The following is a 15,697-nucleotide window of genomic DNA, read 5'->3' as shown; positions in this document are numbered from 1 at the left end:
ATACATTCTATTTGCAATTGTCTCTCCTGTATCCCAAAGAAATTATCTTCCTTCCCTCTCTTGTATAAACTACTATTCCAGTATGACAGTTGCACTAAAGCCAGATCCACAAGACCCTGCATTTCCACAGTCTGGAACTATTTTATCCCTAGTTTTCCCCAACAATGCCAAGAATACTGGATAAAAATTTGAAGGAGGAAACAACTCAGAGGTGTGCACATTACGTATTTAATATGTAGTCCAGGAAATTGCTCCCACATTCTTTCAACCAGAAAACTGCAGGAGTCATCTCTAACAGAACACATATATGTGGCGCTTACATATTCTCCATGGGGCTCAGGGTTTATGCGAGAGAAACCAGGGAATGAACAACTCCCCTAAATCGAACAGGTTATCTGTACAAAAGATTAGCAGCCCACAGCTGTATTGCTCTGTGTGCAACACTGTGCCTTGGTGAGAGAACCCCCCTGTAAACAGAGGGTGTCACAGAGAGTCCTCTGTGCAGGAATGCCCTGGAAGTAATGTCATTAGCAGCCGTGTTTTCAGAGTTTAGAGAGAATGAAAACTCATGGAGGCCATGAAGTACTGGGTTAGACTTGATGTTGTGTACAAAAATAAATCTCAAGGGGCCCAGAGTTCAGCTAATGAACTCTCTCCTGCTTCTCTTTGGGAGAAGGGAATGGTAAATGACATTCCCAGTAGAAAAATCAGGAAAGAAAATATTATCTGCAAGGCGAGATAGAAGATCGCTCTCTACCCCCACAAATTCCTTCCTGGGAAGTGACACTTTCTGGTTCCCTTCAAAGATATCTGTATTAGTAGAAAAATGGAGATATATAATCCTTGCACAAATCTTTTCTTACTTTCCCCACTTCAATGCCAAAGCCTTTCTGTAACAGGGATAAAATGCTACGTTGCAGTGTAAGCAACAATGGCATTTTAGATTGTTGTAAAATCAAAATACACTGGAAATATCCAAGCAAGTCCCTACATTAGTCTGCTGCTACTTAAAGCCAGGAACAAACAAGCAAGCAGTGAACACTGGTATTTTGGTTTTTTTGCATGGATATTAGAAAAAATAGTAATCATACACTTTTTTCTTTTTAAATGTTCATTACTTAGATAAAGCACATATGAATGTAACATTCAGAATTGTAACATAGAAAATGTAATGTGGGCAATCTGCTATTCCAAGTACACTTACCAAAATACAATTTTATAATGAAGAAAGTCTCAAAATACACCTGTACAACAATTGGGATCCACAAAATATGATTTAATAGAGTCACTCAAGATCACTTCATTGAAACCACTTTTTATAATACTGTTTGAAGAGTTACCTCTGGTCAAAGAGCACTCTCCCCCTTTCCCTAGCCTGTCCCACTAAAGCAAGGGTGGAATTGTAATTGCAATGCATAACTTCTAAACCCCCAAATCTGGAGTGGTCCTATGAACTATGACACTGCCTACACTTAGATACTGGGAGGATGGAAATCACCCTCTTGGAGGCCATGGTACATTGAGACACCCATATTATTCTTTTGTAGCGCAAGCAGAATAATCTTGTAAAGGGCAACTAAATAGGGCCAAAATATGAATTAATTATCTCACTATCAAATCATTCCCTATGTGTTACTTAAGCCTGTAACATTAAAACTTAACTGAAAAAGAAAAAGGTAACCATTTCATCCTATATTTTCTTTATTTGCTTTATGTTTAGAAGTTGCTATTTAAGTTCTATTAACAGAAATACATAACAAAAGCTCCCTATCAAGTGGAAAAAAAGTAATTACAAATGCTGAAAAAGTTGGCCTCATTAACATATGTACAGACTCACTTAATACACATCTTTGTGGGAATTAAACCATTTTATGACACACATTTATACAGGCATTAAACATTCCCAAGTAACTTTGAGCAGAGAACACACCAAATCTTTAGTCTGGGCAGACAAAAATGTAGGTTTCAATTTTGATTGTGGAGCTAACATGCAACAGATACAACATTCAGTCTGAGCTGTTGTTGATAAGTTGTTCTGTCTTTTCCTGCAAAATTGAATTTGGGTCTTTCTGTCCCTTCTTGTCCTTGTTCTGCTGTTCCTGGAGTGTCAGGATTATTTTTCGTATTTCTTCTCTTTTGGTTTTCATCCTTGGGCGTGGAAACCAGTCTGTTAAGTTCATTGGTAGCTCAAAACTCAAAATGGGATTCTGAAAAGAAAGGTCATTTGGGTATTACAGTAAGGAGTTACAACCTAAATGACTGAAGAAAACTGGAGTGAGGAAAAGTACATTCTTCCTCACGTCATTCCAGCAGCATGGAAAAAAATTTCTACAATTTCTTCATTTTGTACATGTGTAATTATGGTAAAATCACTCAAGCTTCAGTATGTTACAGAGAAAAATCCATCCAGATCAGTCCTGATTATAAGAATGCCTGAACAATCTACTGTTTGCTACATCTTTTAGACAAAGTGTTTGTCTGCATAAGTGTGTAAACTTATTCTAATAAAAAAAAAAAGTGAGCGAGAGAGAAAACTACTGTATAAATATAGGACATTTTTTAAGAATCACTAACATCAAAATCTAGAGCTGATCAGGAATCTGAAACATCGCTGTTTTTATAAATAACCTTTAGGATCATAACCAACTAGGCAAGTCAGTTTTAGATTTCATCCTAGAAAACAAAGCCCCTGCCTACCACCAACACTTTTTATACTTACATTCTGTTTTCTTGCTAGGTATCATTCATCCAAATAATTAAGATAATTATGAGACATTATCTACACCTCTTCAGTGATACTGTACAACCATTCCACCCTAACCAAATGACAATTTGGAGAACAGTGTTGTCTCAAAGAAATTCCTCCCTTTCTGTACTACAGTTTACATCATCAGGGTTATTTAAGAGTGAATTACATTCATCACTGAGGTAAGATCAGCAAGGCTGCTTGTGAAAAAAAACCTAGTGACATTCTGTACAGGAACATTCTGCCTAATGTTGTACTAGCACCATTTTTTGGTGGCTGTTCAATCGGGGAAGACGAGCAGTGCCGCGGTGCGAGGCCCGCTGTGCTGCGCGCCTGCCCCTCCCTCGCCCTGCAGGCTCTGGGGGCGGGCTGGCGCTGCCCCGCCCGCAGCGGCCCCTGGCGGCCCCCGCGGGCACAGCCGGCTCGGGCCGCTGACAAGGCCCGGCTGGGACAGTCCGCCGGGGCCTCCTCACTGCTCACCCACCCTGACAGGCGAGCCTCTGTTTCAGAAGATACACATCGTGATTTTAGTGCTTAAAATAAATTCACAAAGAACAAACAGTTGTGCCTCAACAGTTCGCAAACATCAGATTAAGCACCTGCCCCCACGTACTCCCCATCAAGTTTGTAGAGCTGGTGCAAAATGAGACTGTGGGCAATTTTCCAAATACAAAGCAGCTGAAATTGTTCGCTAACTTCAAGACAGTCTGCAGCCAGCACAGGTTTTCCTTCCTCACTGAAGTTACTTCTGAGAATATCCTGTGATTTGCTCTCTGACACATGTATGTGCCGTGCCTATTCTCTGGCCAACAAAGCTGCAGCATGCTGCCAGCCTAAGCAGGACAAGGGATTCAGCTCGACATAATCCAGCAATTGATTCGCAAAAAGGAATGGGCTAAGATTAATAAAACTTGGTTGTTCCTCATACTCCCAGTGAACAAAACAGGAAGCACTTGGTTATGGTTTTAAGCTTTCGAGAACTCATCAGTAAAGCAAAAGCTTTTGGCTTCCATTTGCATGAATGCATTCTGCTAAAGTTTTGCTGCTCTCATGTACGTATGAACGGAGGGAGGGTCGAGGAATGGATAAGCTGCCAGCTTTTCCAGGAAAGGGTTAGCTACAGGAGAGTTTAGGAACAATGCTCTAAAGCACCAGGAATTCTAAGGAGAGTTACTGTCCCAAGCAGACAGCATCTCAGTTGACCATCACTTCTCCTCCCGACCTAGACCAGAAGGTGCTAATGCCTCCACTTGTGAAAGGAGCTGTAACTTGAAGACCAAGTCAGCTTGTAAGTAAGCAAGCATTCAAACGATTCCTTCAATGGAAACAAGATTTGGCATTTAGCTGTAATGATTTTACTTACATGTTTTCTTACAAGTTAAAAATACCCCCAGAAGAAACATAAACCCCCTACCTGTGGCACATTTCTGAATTTATTCAGGCACAGTTCTTAGGGGAAAAAGAACAAGCTTTTTGTGGTGCATTTTTAGTTTAGATTTTGAACTCAAGCTCTTACTGGATGATTTCAAAGGGTACACAGCAGAAGAACACAAAGGAAGACTAATGTGTTCTCTTTAGATTCTCTTGGAAAATTTCATGGCTTGTGATTTCTTTTATGCACGTACAACTAAAAAGGATAATTAGTTTATTTTCTAAAAAGTTACTCTGTGTGTTTATGTACAAATTAGTTTGTAACACACAATCTCATAAACAGGTATTGAGCTACGCTAGGAACTTTTTATAATTGTAATAATTTTCACAGCTTATATTTGATTGCTGCAGGAATCAAAACCAGCTTCACAAACATACATACCTCAAAAAAGCTCTCCACATACTGGAGGATGTACACTCCACAATCACTGAAGTTGTTCTGCTGTGGCACTTTTGGGTTGGAACCTTTCATGACATCTTTGGAAAAGCTTCTTTTGCTGCCTTTCCTGACTTCCCATTCCACCTCTAAATATCTACAATAAAAGACCACACAAATTAAAACTTTTTTTTTTTCCCTTGAAGAATTTTCAAAAAATACCCCAAACCAAACTAAAAAAAAACCAAGCAACCCAAACCAAAACCTAAGCACCAGATATGAAACTTACTCCCGTAGTGTTTTCACAACATTTGACCGGGAAGGGCCTCTCAGTGAGTCCATAAGCAAAATGCAGGGCCTAACAGAGAACACAAGTTTTAAGTACACAGTACTTTACAGCAGCTTGAAAAACACAATGTTACACAGTAATAGTTTGTGGGGCAGCCATAACAAAACTAGATCAATACTCTAAAGTTCTGCCAGCACGGCTGTAATCTCCTAATTGGGACAGCTAAAAGGCAGGTTATCTTTATAGTTAACCATATACTAAGGACACTTAAGAATGCACTTAGAAAATACAGTACTGTCAGACAATTTGTTACAGTTGCTTAAAACACCTTCAGGTGTCTGATGCTCTTTTACATGCACAAGGTATCTGGGACACTGGCAAGAGAAAGGCAGAGAGCCCACAAACATCCTGCTAGAGTAGCAGCTCGAGGACAGATGGGACACACCACAGCACACTAGAAGGCACTAGGAAAGCATGTTCAAAAAGTGATTCCAACCTGAATCTGAAATCTAGCTGGTAGTTACACACAAAACACCCACCAAATCTATTTGAAAGACTTTAAAAAATAATGTATCTATAACCAAGTATTTACTAGAGAACCAAGTCTGCTCAAGTCCTCTCCTGCACACTACAAATGCTGATATCCTGTCACTCAATCTAAAGCACGCTACATTTTCAGTAGCCACAAGCACAGCAATCTTATCAGCCACCTTATAAGCAAGTTGGATTTATACATCAAAGCTATCTCATACCAGAGTTCAGAATTTCAGCATTATATGTAGCATGTATTTTGAGGAATAAATAATTTACTTTTCACAAATCTCTGCTTTTTCTTTTCTAACAGTAACACAGATGTATTCAGACAAAGTATCATTTGAAGAAACTTCAAACTCGTAAATTCAGACAAAATATCTGCATGCATTTATGTATCGGTGTGTTCGCATTTATAAACTAATTTACATGTATGCAATTTTTTAGGCATAAGCATATAATAATTTCAATAATGTTTGCTTGTACTTGTTTTAATTTCTGATAAAAGTTAATATTTACATAGGTACTGCTCTTTAAAAAAACATTAAATGCCCTTTAAAATGCTCTTTAAAAATATGTAGTACTTTGGAGGGGGAAGATGTGACAGCCTTTTCAAGGTAATTTTCTATTTTATATAGAAGTCATTTTAAAATAAAGTGCCCTTAATGACTTTTGATACTTAAGTTTCAAAGATGTTATGAAATGTCACACTGAATTAAAATACTGTCTGCTGGGAAGTATTATTGTACAGATAATCTGTCATCAAAACGGGACAAATTTAGCCAAGCTATAATCAGAAGCTCATAAATATTCTTAGAACACACAACACAGATGGACTTTTCCTTGAAAACATATTGTCATATATTCCATAACATCTATAAATCTGTAATTCTATACTGCCTCCTAAGAATGTACTGTGAATGTACTGTGAAAGTCTTCACCTCTCTAGTAAACCTTTATTCACAAGGATGGAAATACAAAAATAGATAAATTATGAAAAAAATACAAAGGAAACTGTCGAGACAGCAATACTAGTAACAATATTTCTGGATTTCAAATCATGCACCTGTCACACCATAATGCAAACAACGACAGTCAATGTTTACTAAGAAATTATTCCTGAGTTTCAAATATTAAAAAAAAAGTTCAAATCCAGAACAGATCAAAAATCTAAAAAAAATGTGGAACACTGTTATTAGAGAAAAAAGAACAGAGACAATAAAAACAGCTACAACACGTTTAGGTAAGAAAAGGGGGCAGTTAAGAATTACTCTCATTTTCCTTTACTAATCTGAGTAGTGATAAAGGTTTTCTTAACTATTAATTTAATTATTTAGTTTAAAAACATTAATCTGTTTTTTTAATATAGGATACATTTGAACATGCTTCTGCACCTTGTTTTTGCAGGAATCCAAGTGCAAAATACCAAAGAACAGCCTTATTGGAAGAAACAATGTTCATTTGCCTGATGCAGTACACAGGCTTAACAGAAATCCAAAAAGCTATTATTTCACTAATAGTTTCATTCAATAAATTTTCTGCCCACTGAAGATGATCATATAAACTATAAAATTCTCTCTCAAACTCTAACAGCATGCTGATTAAAGTATTTAAAGAGTCATGTATGACTACTTCCCATAATTACTGCCTTTTATATTTCAAAAACTTTTATGAAATTTCCATTTTAACTGTTTTAATACTCACTGTTTGCAGATAGTTGGCTTCAGGTACCATTGTCCCATTTCTGAATTACAGTTATCATCTGCAAGGCCACCATCATCACTACTGTCTTCCTACAGAAGCAATGTGGTTACAGGTGTTTAAAAGCTAATATTGTTTTTTCAAACAGATGCAAAGGAAATTATTGTAACACTTACCATTTTCATTCAAGACCAATAACTTAGTTTAATAAAGAAATGGTAGCTTTAATCTGAAATGATTCACTGTTATGTTTACCAACTTTTAGTCACATAGGTTCTGAAATTCATGCCAGAATGACAAGGATTGAATGCTGCTATTTATTTAAGGACTGCTGAAACTAGAACAACGCAACCAACATTTTCAAAGCACTGCTGTCTTAGAAGAGGTGAATCTCCATTATTTGGTTATAATCCAAATTATCAATACTTTTTCTTGCCAGTGAATATTAGAAACTTGCTTGGTGGTTTCATGTATGTTATCTTCTAGGTGAAATGAGACAAGATCTGCAACAAGCTCAGACATAAAACTATTTTTGCTCCAAAATGCAACAACTTGATTCTTAGGGCAAGGAAAATTAAACCACCATGATACACAGGATTATGGATTGCAAAACCAGTCACACCACAAGCCTGGAAATATCCTCTGGCCTTTTGATTTCAGTATTGATTTTTATAAACAATATGGAAGTTTTATGAACAAAAGCACTAAGCTGTATCTAAAACAATCCCAGTGATTCATAGTTTCTTACCCTGCCATTGAATTCAGTATTACTACCACAGATCACTGTGTTACAGGGAAAGAGATGCTTTCCAAAAATGAGAACCCCTGTACCAGCATGATTTGTGAATGTTTTCTGTGAGCATTGTGTACACTTCATTAACACACAGGATGCTGGCACTGAAATCCTCAAGCTATTGCCATGAGCATGTTATCATATAAGAAACTACTGCCTAGTTCCTCATACACTTGTTTTTGTTGCAGCCTCAACTACTTTTTTGGCAGATGAAAAGGTTGGTCCATTCAGCTTGTCATGGTCATTTCTACACTTGATTTGTACATTCTAGAAAATATCAGTGATAGGTTCAGCCTGAGTTAAGTTCTAAGCTACACAGCAACTAAGGAGGTTGGAATTTGGTCCTTCTCTCAAGGAACACATCTGGCCATGTACTTGCTTCCCTGCCTTCATGCCATGTACTTCAGATCTGGAAACTCTTAACTGCTACAAAACAGACAGACAGGCAGTTCCATCAGGCAAAACTCAGAATGTTTGCACAAGGTGGCATGACAGGAGAGGTGGGCTAAGTCCAGCTGAAAAGCACGGTTAGGTTTCAACATCAACCAGAGCTTTTATATGTATGTAAACATATACACAGCTATTTGGAAGTCATTACAGATAGCTGCAGACTGAAAAATAATAGTTTGTTCTGGACTCAGAGGTCCAGAAAAGGTGGGGAGACCCTCCACTCCCATACACAGTGGGAGACAAAAGATAGAAATGTATTGACTTTCAGTGTTCCCACTAAAATCACTGTGATATTGTCATTACGCAAAAGACTCACATAATGAAATGCAGGATCAGTACAGCAGTTTTCTATTAAATAGTTAAATGAACAAATGTATAATCCTCTCTGTCAACTAACCTGCAGATTTTTGTAGGTAACCAGTGCTTTGGATTTTACACTCGTAAAGATAAGCAGCTTTAGACAATGCACATTCACAATGTGTACACTGCTTTTAAGCTGTCCATTTAAAATACAACACAACAGTTCACATTTCCTAAATAAAATTGCTAAATTCTTTACCTGGTTATCTTGGTCTTCAGAAAAATCTATAAGCTCATCTTCATTTAGTTTAGTGCCATCAGCTGAGTCTTCACTATAGTTTAGTCTGATTTTGTGCAATCCATCTGTATCAATCACAGACAGTAGGATATTTAAACATCAAATACTATGGCATCACTGAAGACCAAACTCATTTTATACCTCAGATTTCCTCAGGACTGCTCACAGTAACAGTGATACAGCTAATATAGAGTAATTTGCTCATGCATATGAACAAAAGTGAAAAGCTTCTAAGTAGCACAACAGAAATTATTTCTAATTGTATGAGATGCCTAAAAAAAATTTGAGAGACCTAGACTAAAACCCACTATGAAATTGTCCCATAGTTCCATGAAGCCTTTGTAACAGTCTGAATTGGTACTGCTACCAGAAGAGGCACTCTGATATGCTCTCTAGAATAACTATCTATTCCTACCCCTAGCTGGTTCCTTTCATAACACCAAACACATCCATACACACAGCGGACCAGACTGAAAAAGGTAGTCACAATGTTATTATTTCTTAACTGGAATAATTTCCTCCATCAGTCTGCTGTGCAGTTATGTGAAGACTTGTGTTGGTAAAAGGGAAAAGGCAGCTTGGGAACACACTGGTAGGGAGGGCAGAACGAAGGATCAGCTCTCCTGGGAGCAGCAACTTAGAAATATTTTACAGTTGGTTACATAAAAAGATTATCTGTAGATTCAATCCCAACCACCTCTACGTATTTAGTCACATATTTAGTGGGAAACAGCATCAGAAGAAAAAAAATTATGAATGTTCTAGCTGTACCTGTACAAAAAGCAGATACAGACAGCTATAGGCTCACTAGTCTTAATACTACCATACAGGACTTCAGAACAGATTTTGACAGAAAAAATAGTAAACTGTGGAAATAAATGAAGAATGGTAACTCATGCCAGCAAAACTCAAAATCTTCTAGAAAGGGGCCTGTAATATATCGAAACAAAAACAAAAATAAAAGCATTGGTTGTGGTGTCACTGGAGAACATATTACCTATTAAAGGAAACTAGGACTTCTATAAGAAGAATAAATAGGGCAGTGAACTAACTAGTGGAAATAAAAGCAGAACATCTGTATTTGAGAATATTTCAAAAGAGAAGTTGAGGTAACACTTTGGAAAGAGGTCACCAGTAGAGTTCCACAGAGACAAACTTGGGAATTAGTCTTACTCAGTACCTTTGAAAAGACCTTAGCATAAGAAGTAGGTCATATACTAATGTGACTTATTGCTGACAGATTTCTAAAAAATAAAATGGTATTGAGACAAATCCATCTTGTTCAAAAACGGAGCAATAAAAAGATGATTACGTAAGTAACAAAAATAGATATATTTTGGATAGATATATTCTTCAAAGTTATTTAGGCATGAACTTCTACTGATTCACAAGTTCAACACCAGGATTATTTTGAAATCAAGACATCTCAGTTTAGGCTCCCATGTACAGTTAGCACCTAGGGTCTCAATGTTTGGAAATCATAATCAGAGCACAGGAGCTCCTCAACTGAACAGCCACTCTACATCTGCTTTATGATGAGAAGAGGAAGTCTCTTGGCTTCACTGACTACACTATCAGAGGCATGTGCTGTCTTTCAAGATATCCTTGGATATGCAGGACTTACGGATGGATTTGGCACAGTCAAGATCCACACCCTTCTGGAGCAACAGCTGAAGGCCAGTCAGATAACCCAAGGCAGAATGCCCATTTTCCATCTGGTTGAAATTGAAGTTTAAATACAGTGCATCTAAATTTAGCTGCCTAAACATATCCTTGAGGTCAATCTCACTCTTAAATCAAGACTGTGCCCCCCTGAGAACACCCACTTTAATGAAAGGGTGCATCATCTGCAGTAGTTGAGCAGGAGATTCTAAGCATTTAAGTTAGAAAGAGAATGACCATCAGCCGCCAATACAATGCAGCCATAAAAACCCACAAGAAACGCAATCGTAGCAAAAATCTGTCATAACGCACATTCCAACTTATTACAGACAAGCAACAGTAGCAGCATCCAAGACATGACACCACACCATAGAGCAGCAATATCATGAATGGTAACAATCACACATAAAATGAAAAAATCGACTCAAACAAGAACACATCTATGCACACCCCCAGCAGCCCTCCAAGACCTTCTAGTAACAGTGACAATGTTATCACAAATGAATAAACTTAGAATAGATGTAGTGTTTATACCCACAAAGATACTGAAGTTGTAATGGCCTGCAGTACACAGATGAAACCATATGATTGGTAATATTTTCTGACCTTGTACTGTAAGGTAAATGATTCTTTACTCTGCAAACTAAGTCAGTAGGAATACTACTGGTGGCTAAAGTAAAAGCTTTTTCATAATCAGATGTTTCCTAGTCTATGCCTTAAGGAGAGCCAAACATTGCAGTGAACAGAGAAAACAACCTCTTCCTAATTCCTTCACCTGCCTTTGAAAGTATGCCAGCTCCTTTGTTCACGTGGGTACAAACACTGTTGCAGATTGGTGAGCAGTCTCTCCACGGCAGCGATGCACTGAAAAAGCCTCTCTAAATGTAACACAGTGGTCATGGAGGAAAATTTTTTTTTTTAGAATCATTTTCTTCTTACTCTTTTTACATACCTTCTTATCAGGACATTAAAGAAATGAATAATGTTGAAGGAAAACATCAAATGATAAAAGACATCGATATTAAGGTTGCTCACATAATCTTAGCTCAGTGTTCCCCTGCACATACATTGTAAGAATCCATGGTCAGCTACTACTTTTTCCTTAACAACTGCAATCTTGAGGGATGCAAAGTGGTATCTACAAAATGATTTTGTTTGAAAAAAGATCATAGAACTGAAAAATTAATCTGATTTAGGAAAACAGTATTTTATCTCCAGCCTTTTGTCATGAGAGTTATGTCAATAGCCACAAAAACTTTTTTTAAATGCAATGGCTATGAATTACTTATATTGAAAGCACTTGAAATTCAGCCATATACTGAACTTTAGAAGTATGAAGTTTAAACTATTGCAGAAGTAGTAACAGATCTGAAATCTCCAAATATTTCATTAAAAAGTGCATATTTTTACAATTACATACCCATAGATTGGCTAGCAGCTGTGAATTCACCCTGTATACCATTTTCATCCAGAGTTCTATGGTCTAGTTTATGGCATGCTGATTCCACAGTGTTAGGTTCTTCCACATCACTGTCTATTTGATTCAGTTTTTTGAAAGCACTTTTTCCCCTACAAGGACTTCTTCTACAACACGAAGATTCGCTGTCCTCTGTTTCAGTGTTTGGGTCAATTAAAGCTGTACTGTACTTTTTGGTAAACATCTTCTTTGCTGTGGACTTGGAAGGCGAGTTTTGTGCATCTAATTCATTTGGCAAGGGAGATGGTGTGCTGCTCTCTCCATCTGAAGAGGATGATTTCATAGGCATTGCAGCATTTTCATGATAATGGGGATTTGGTTCATATTTGGGTTTTTCTAAACCAGGAAAACAGATAACAGCCAAAAACCAGTGGGCGCTGCAAAGGAAAAAAAATACATTAAAAACTCACAATTACATTAATGCTCACAGTTAAACCTGAAACTGGTAAAAAACAAACAAAACATGCACACATACAATATAATCCTGCCCCATAATCATTCAAAGATAAACTATACTAGCTGTTCACTTTTCTAACCAAGTTTTACTCAAGCCTTCACAGGCTTCTGTAGAAGTACGATTTCTCCATGCAAATAGTCACCAAGAAATTAATATGATGCAGTTAGTTGAAAACAGGCGCTGTCTTAAATATTTATTTCAATTTGCTCACACTCCATACAATTTTTTCTTTTTCTGAATTGAAGCTTATTTATTTTTTTAACATTTTCTTCATTAATGTGTGAATTAGAGAATGTAAAGTTCATGTTTTATGGCTGTTTGAAGTGTTCTAGTAGTTCAGCACTAGCAACACAAGCAGTCAGATCTAATGGTATGGCTGAATTGCCCATACTCTTCCAGTTTTGAGATCTTCCAATTGTATTTAACACTTTACAGAAATCTTGTCAACAGTGAGCTAAAGGAGGAGAGAAAAAGAGTGCTTGTAATGCCATCACAATGTCTCTGTTGTCTTCCTCACCCTTCACAGAACTGACATTCTAACTTTTCCAAATCAAAAACAGCTATATCCCCCAACACAAAGTGTAAGTTTTCCAACAGTTTCCTCCTATTTCCTTGCTTCTTTAGGCTTCACTGACTTGCCACTCAATCAGAACTAGAGCAGCAGCAAATTCAGGGACTGAGGCATTAGAAGTGGATTTTGATTGTCTAATTTACAAATTTTCTGAGGGATCTTTGTCTACAGCAAATAACAAAACAGAAGCTAGCTATGTATTATACAGCTGAAGTCACATTTCAGTTTGTTCTAGGAAACAAAAGAAAAAGCAGCAGCTAAAAATGCATGTCTAACTGACATACTAAAAAAATAATTAGATGGTTATGAAGCCTAAACTCCATCAAAACTTAATGGCAGTTAAAGTAAGTGGCTGTTGAAAGCAGCATGTGAGGTACGGTTTATCTTGAATGATTCACCACACCTAGCAAATGAACATATTAAGTACTGCCCAACCCTGGAATTTGTGTGTACTCTATTAACAGAGACGTTATGTACCAATTACGTCAACAGACCAGCAAATTAACCTGGATGTAAAAAGAAAACGGCTTGTAACTTTGAACAGAATAAACTGGTTTCATTGGAGACTTGAACAAGAAGGACTGTACAGCCAAAGAACACTGATGCAGTCATGGTTAAATCAAGACACACTGTTCTAAGTTGCTTCTGCCCTAGAGTCAACCTCTCAACCTTCAGTTACTGCAGTTTGACAGCTGGTTAGATGATGAGTCTACATTCCCTACACTAGTGGTTATGAGATATTCTGGAAAAACTTGTTGGAAATAGACACCAAAACCCAGCAACTCCCCATCAAACCATCACTTTCTCATCTCCCTGGCTACTTGATTATTTTTCTGCTCTGCAATATTCTTACTGTACCTACCAGGAAACCACTGTTGCAAATGAATGTCCTATCACCACTTAACAAGCTTCAGCTTATGGTGAAGGGACAGTTCCAAAAAGCGTGAACAGGATTACATCCAGATGACAGATGCACACCATGAGTGTACTTTTCATGCTCTAATCGTGACTGGACGAGTCCATGAGACCAAGCTACTCTAACCCAAAATCACCAACTCACACATGGTGTGAGCATTATGCCTTCAGTACAAACTGTTATGTTCTACTTGCTGAGACAGACATTGCTGTAGTTCTTTATCAGTAAATGAACAAGACAATGAAAACTACTGTGTGTTAAGTTACTAGCAACATAAATAATTCTTATAAAACCACAGAACTATTCATTTTCATTTTCAGGTGACTTTTAGGTCACACTCATTTCTCCTCTGCATAACCCACGTGGATATGTGAATGACATGTGAGAGGATGGTGGGAAGTGAACCATATAAAAAACGCAAAGGCAACTTAAAATTTAAATGACGAACACTTCAAAGTTTTGGTACTTGAAGTTTCATGGGAGAGGGATGGCAAGGATGAAGTCTGCAGTGGACAGGGATCTGCAGTGGACCTTACACCTGAGTCACTTAAATCCCCTAGATCTCGATGTCTTGCGAGAGGTCATGGTATGTCAAAAACGGAAGTTAGTGCTTATGAACTCTTTTTTTTGGGAAAATACAACTTTATTAAAAGGACAGACCTATGTATGGCCAGTTATCTTCTAACTGCCTCTATTCAGCTAGCCTCAGAATTCAGCTGGAGAGAAGGCAGGAACACAAGAAGATTTAGAAATTTTCCTCCCACTGCACAATGGCACAGTACCTAGATAAATCACTTTTTATTAAAAAAATCTCTTTTTTTATTTTTGAAATATCAGCTAGGTATGCCTATGAGACATCAGTTAGAAACTTCATATCTATCTGTCCTTACTTTATTATGTTTTTATTGCATACATTCAAAATACAGTACTTTGACTTTCGTAAATATTCTGGCGTAAGAACTGTTTAGATTATTTCTATGAGATATAGAAATGTGTTTGTGACAACTTGCTCTGATCTTAAGGAAAGCAAGCATCATCGAAGTCCTTAGCAACCATTAGAATGCTAATGGTCTGCTTCCTGACCCTTCACAAGTATCAAGGCAAAAGGATATAAAGAAAAAGAATAAAGTTCTCAAGGCAGTAGTGATTTTCAATTAAGTTTTCTTACAAAACCAGTTTCTTGTAACTAAAGATGATCCCACCTATGCGATCTCATTAGAAAGGACTAAAAAAGGTAAATCCAGAAGTTATGTCAAAAGCTTAGACGAAAGAACACCAGAGATTGAGGTAAAACCTAGGAAAAGTAGTCAGAAAAGTTAATTTTTGCTTAGTCTTTAAATTGTCTGATAATTCTTATACTACAACATTTAAAGGTCTTACGTAACCATTTAATTTTTATCAGCTGGAAAAAGATGTTTAGTCTCTTCATTATTAACTTCAATTCACATTGTAATGGAACTTTCAATTTCAGAATTACGAAATTTAAGCCTTCACCAAATGTGATAAAAAAGTAAGTTCACTTACGCTTCATTAAGGGGAACAAAAATGAAATCTTTCTCAAAAATATCAACATGCCGTGTCCACGTTTTTACTCGCCCATGCCGCTTTTGTTGTATTCTGCAAGAAGAAACCAACATACAATTTGTGGTGTGGCTTATTTTATTTGAGGGAGCACTTTCCAGATATTTTCACCTTGACA

The 15,697-nt window shown here is 37.2% G+C and overlaps 1 protein-coding gene across 3 annotated transcripts in view; it reads right to left on the bottom strand.

The window, feature by feature from the left end:
• Nucleotides 1–205: 205 nt before the first annotated feature.
• The window catches only part of SENP6 (SUMO specific peptidase 6), a 70,922-nt gene continuing 55,430 nt past the window's right edge, over nt 206–15,697 (bottom strand). For all 3 annotated transcript variants that reach the window (XM_048296516.1, XM_048296518.1, XM_048296517.1), the window contains 7 exons: nt 15,523–15,615; nt 11,998–12,431; nt 8,877–8,980; nt 7,078–7,166; nt 4,843–4,911; nt 4,560–4,710; nt 206–2,207 (listed from right to left, as the gene is read on the bottom strand). In XM_048296516.1, the coding sequence (XP_048152473.1) occupies nt 2,007–2,207; nt 4,560–4,710; nt 4,843–4,911; nt 7,078–7,166; nt 8,877–8,980; nt 11,998–12,431; nt 15,523–15,615 (1,141 nt within the window). In that variant the 3' untranslated portion in view covers nt 206–2,006. The remainder of the gene's footprint in view (nt 2,208–4,559; nt 4,711–4,842; nt 4,912–7,077; nt 7,167–8,876; nt 8,981–11,997; nt 12,432–15,522; nt 15,616–15,697) is intronic.

This window comes from Corvus hawaiiensis, chromosome 3, assembly GCF_020740725.1.
Source record: "Corvus hawaiiensis isolate bCorHaw1 chromosome 3, bCorHaw1.pri.cur, whole genome shotgun sequence".
NCBI lineage: Eukaryota > Metazoa > Chordata > Aves > Passeriformes > Corvidae > Corvus > Corvus hawaiiensis.
Note: the sequence above shows the minus strand (reverse complement) of the source record. Positions and strands in the feature narration are given on the sequence as shown.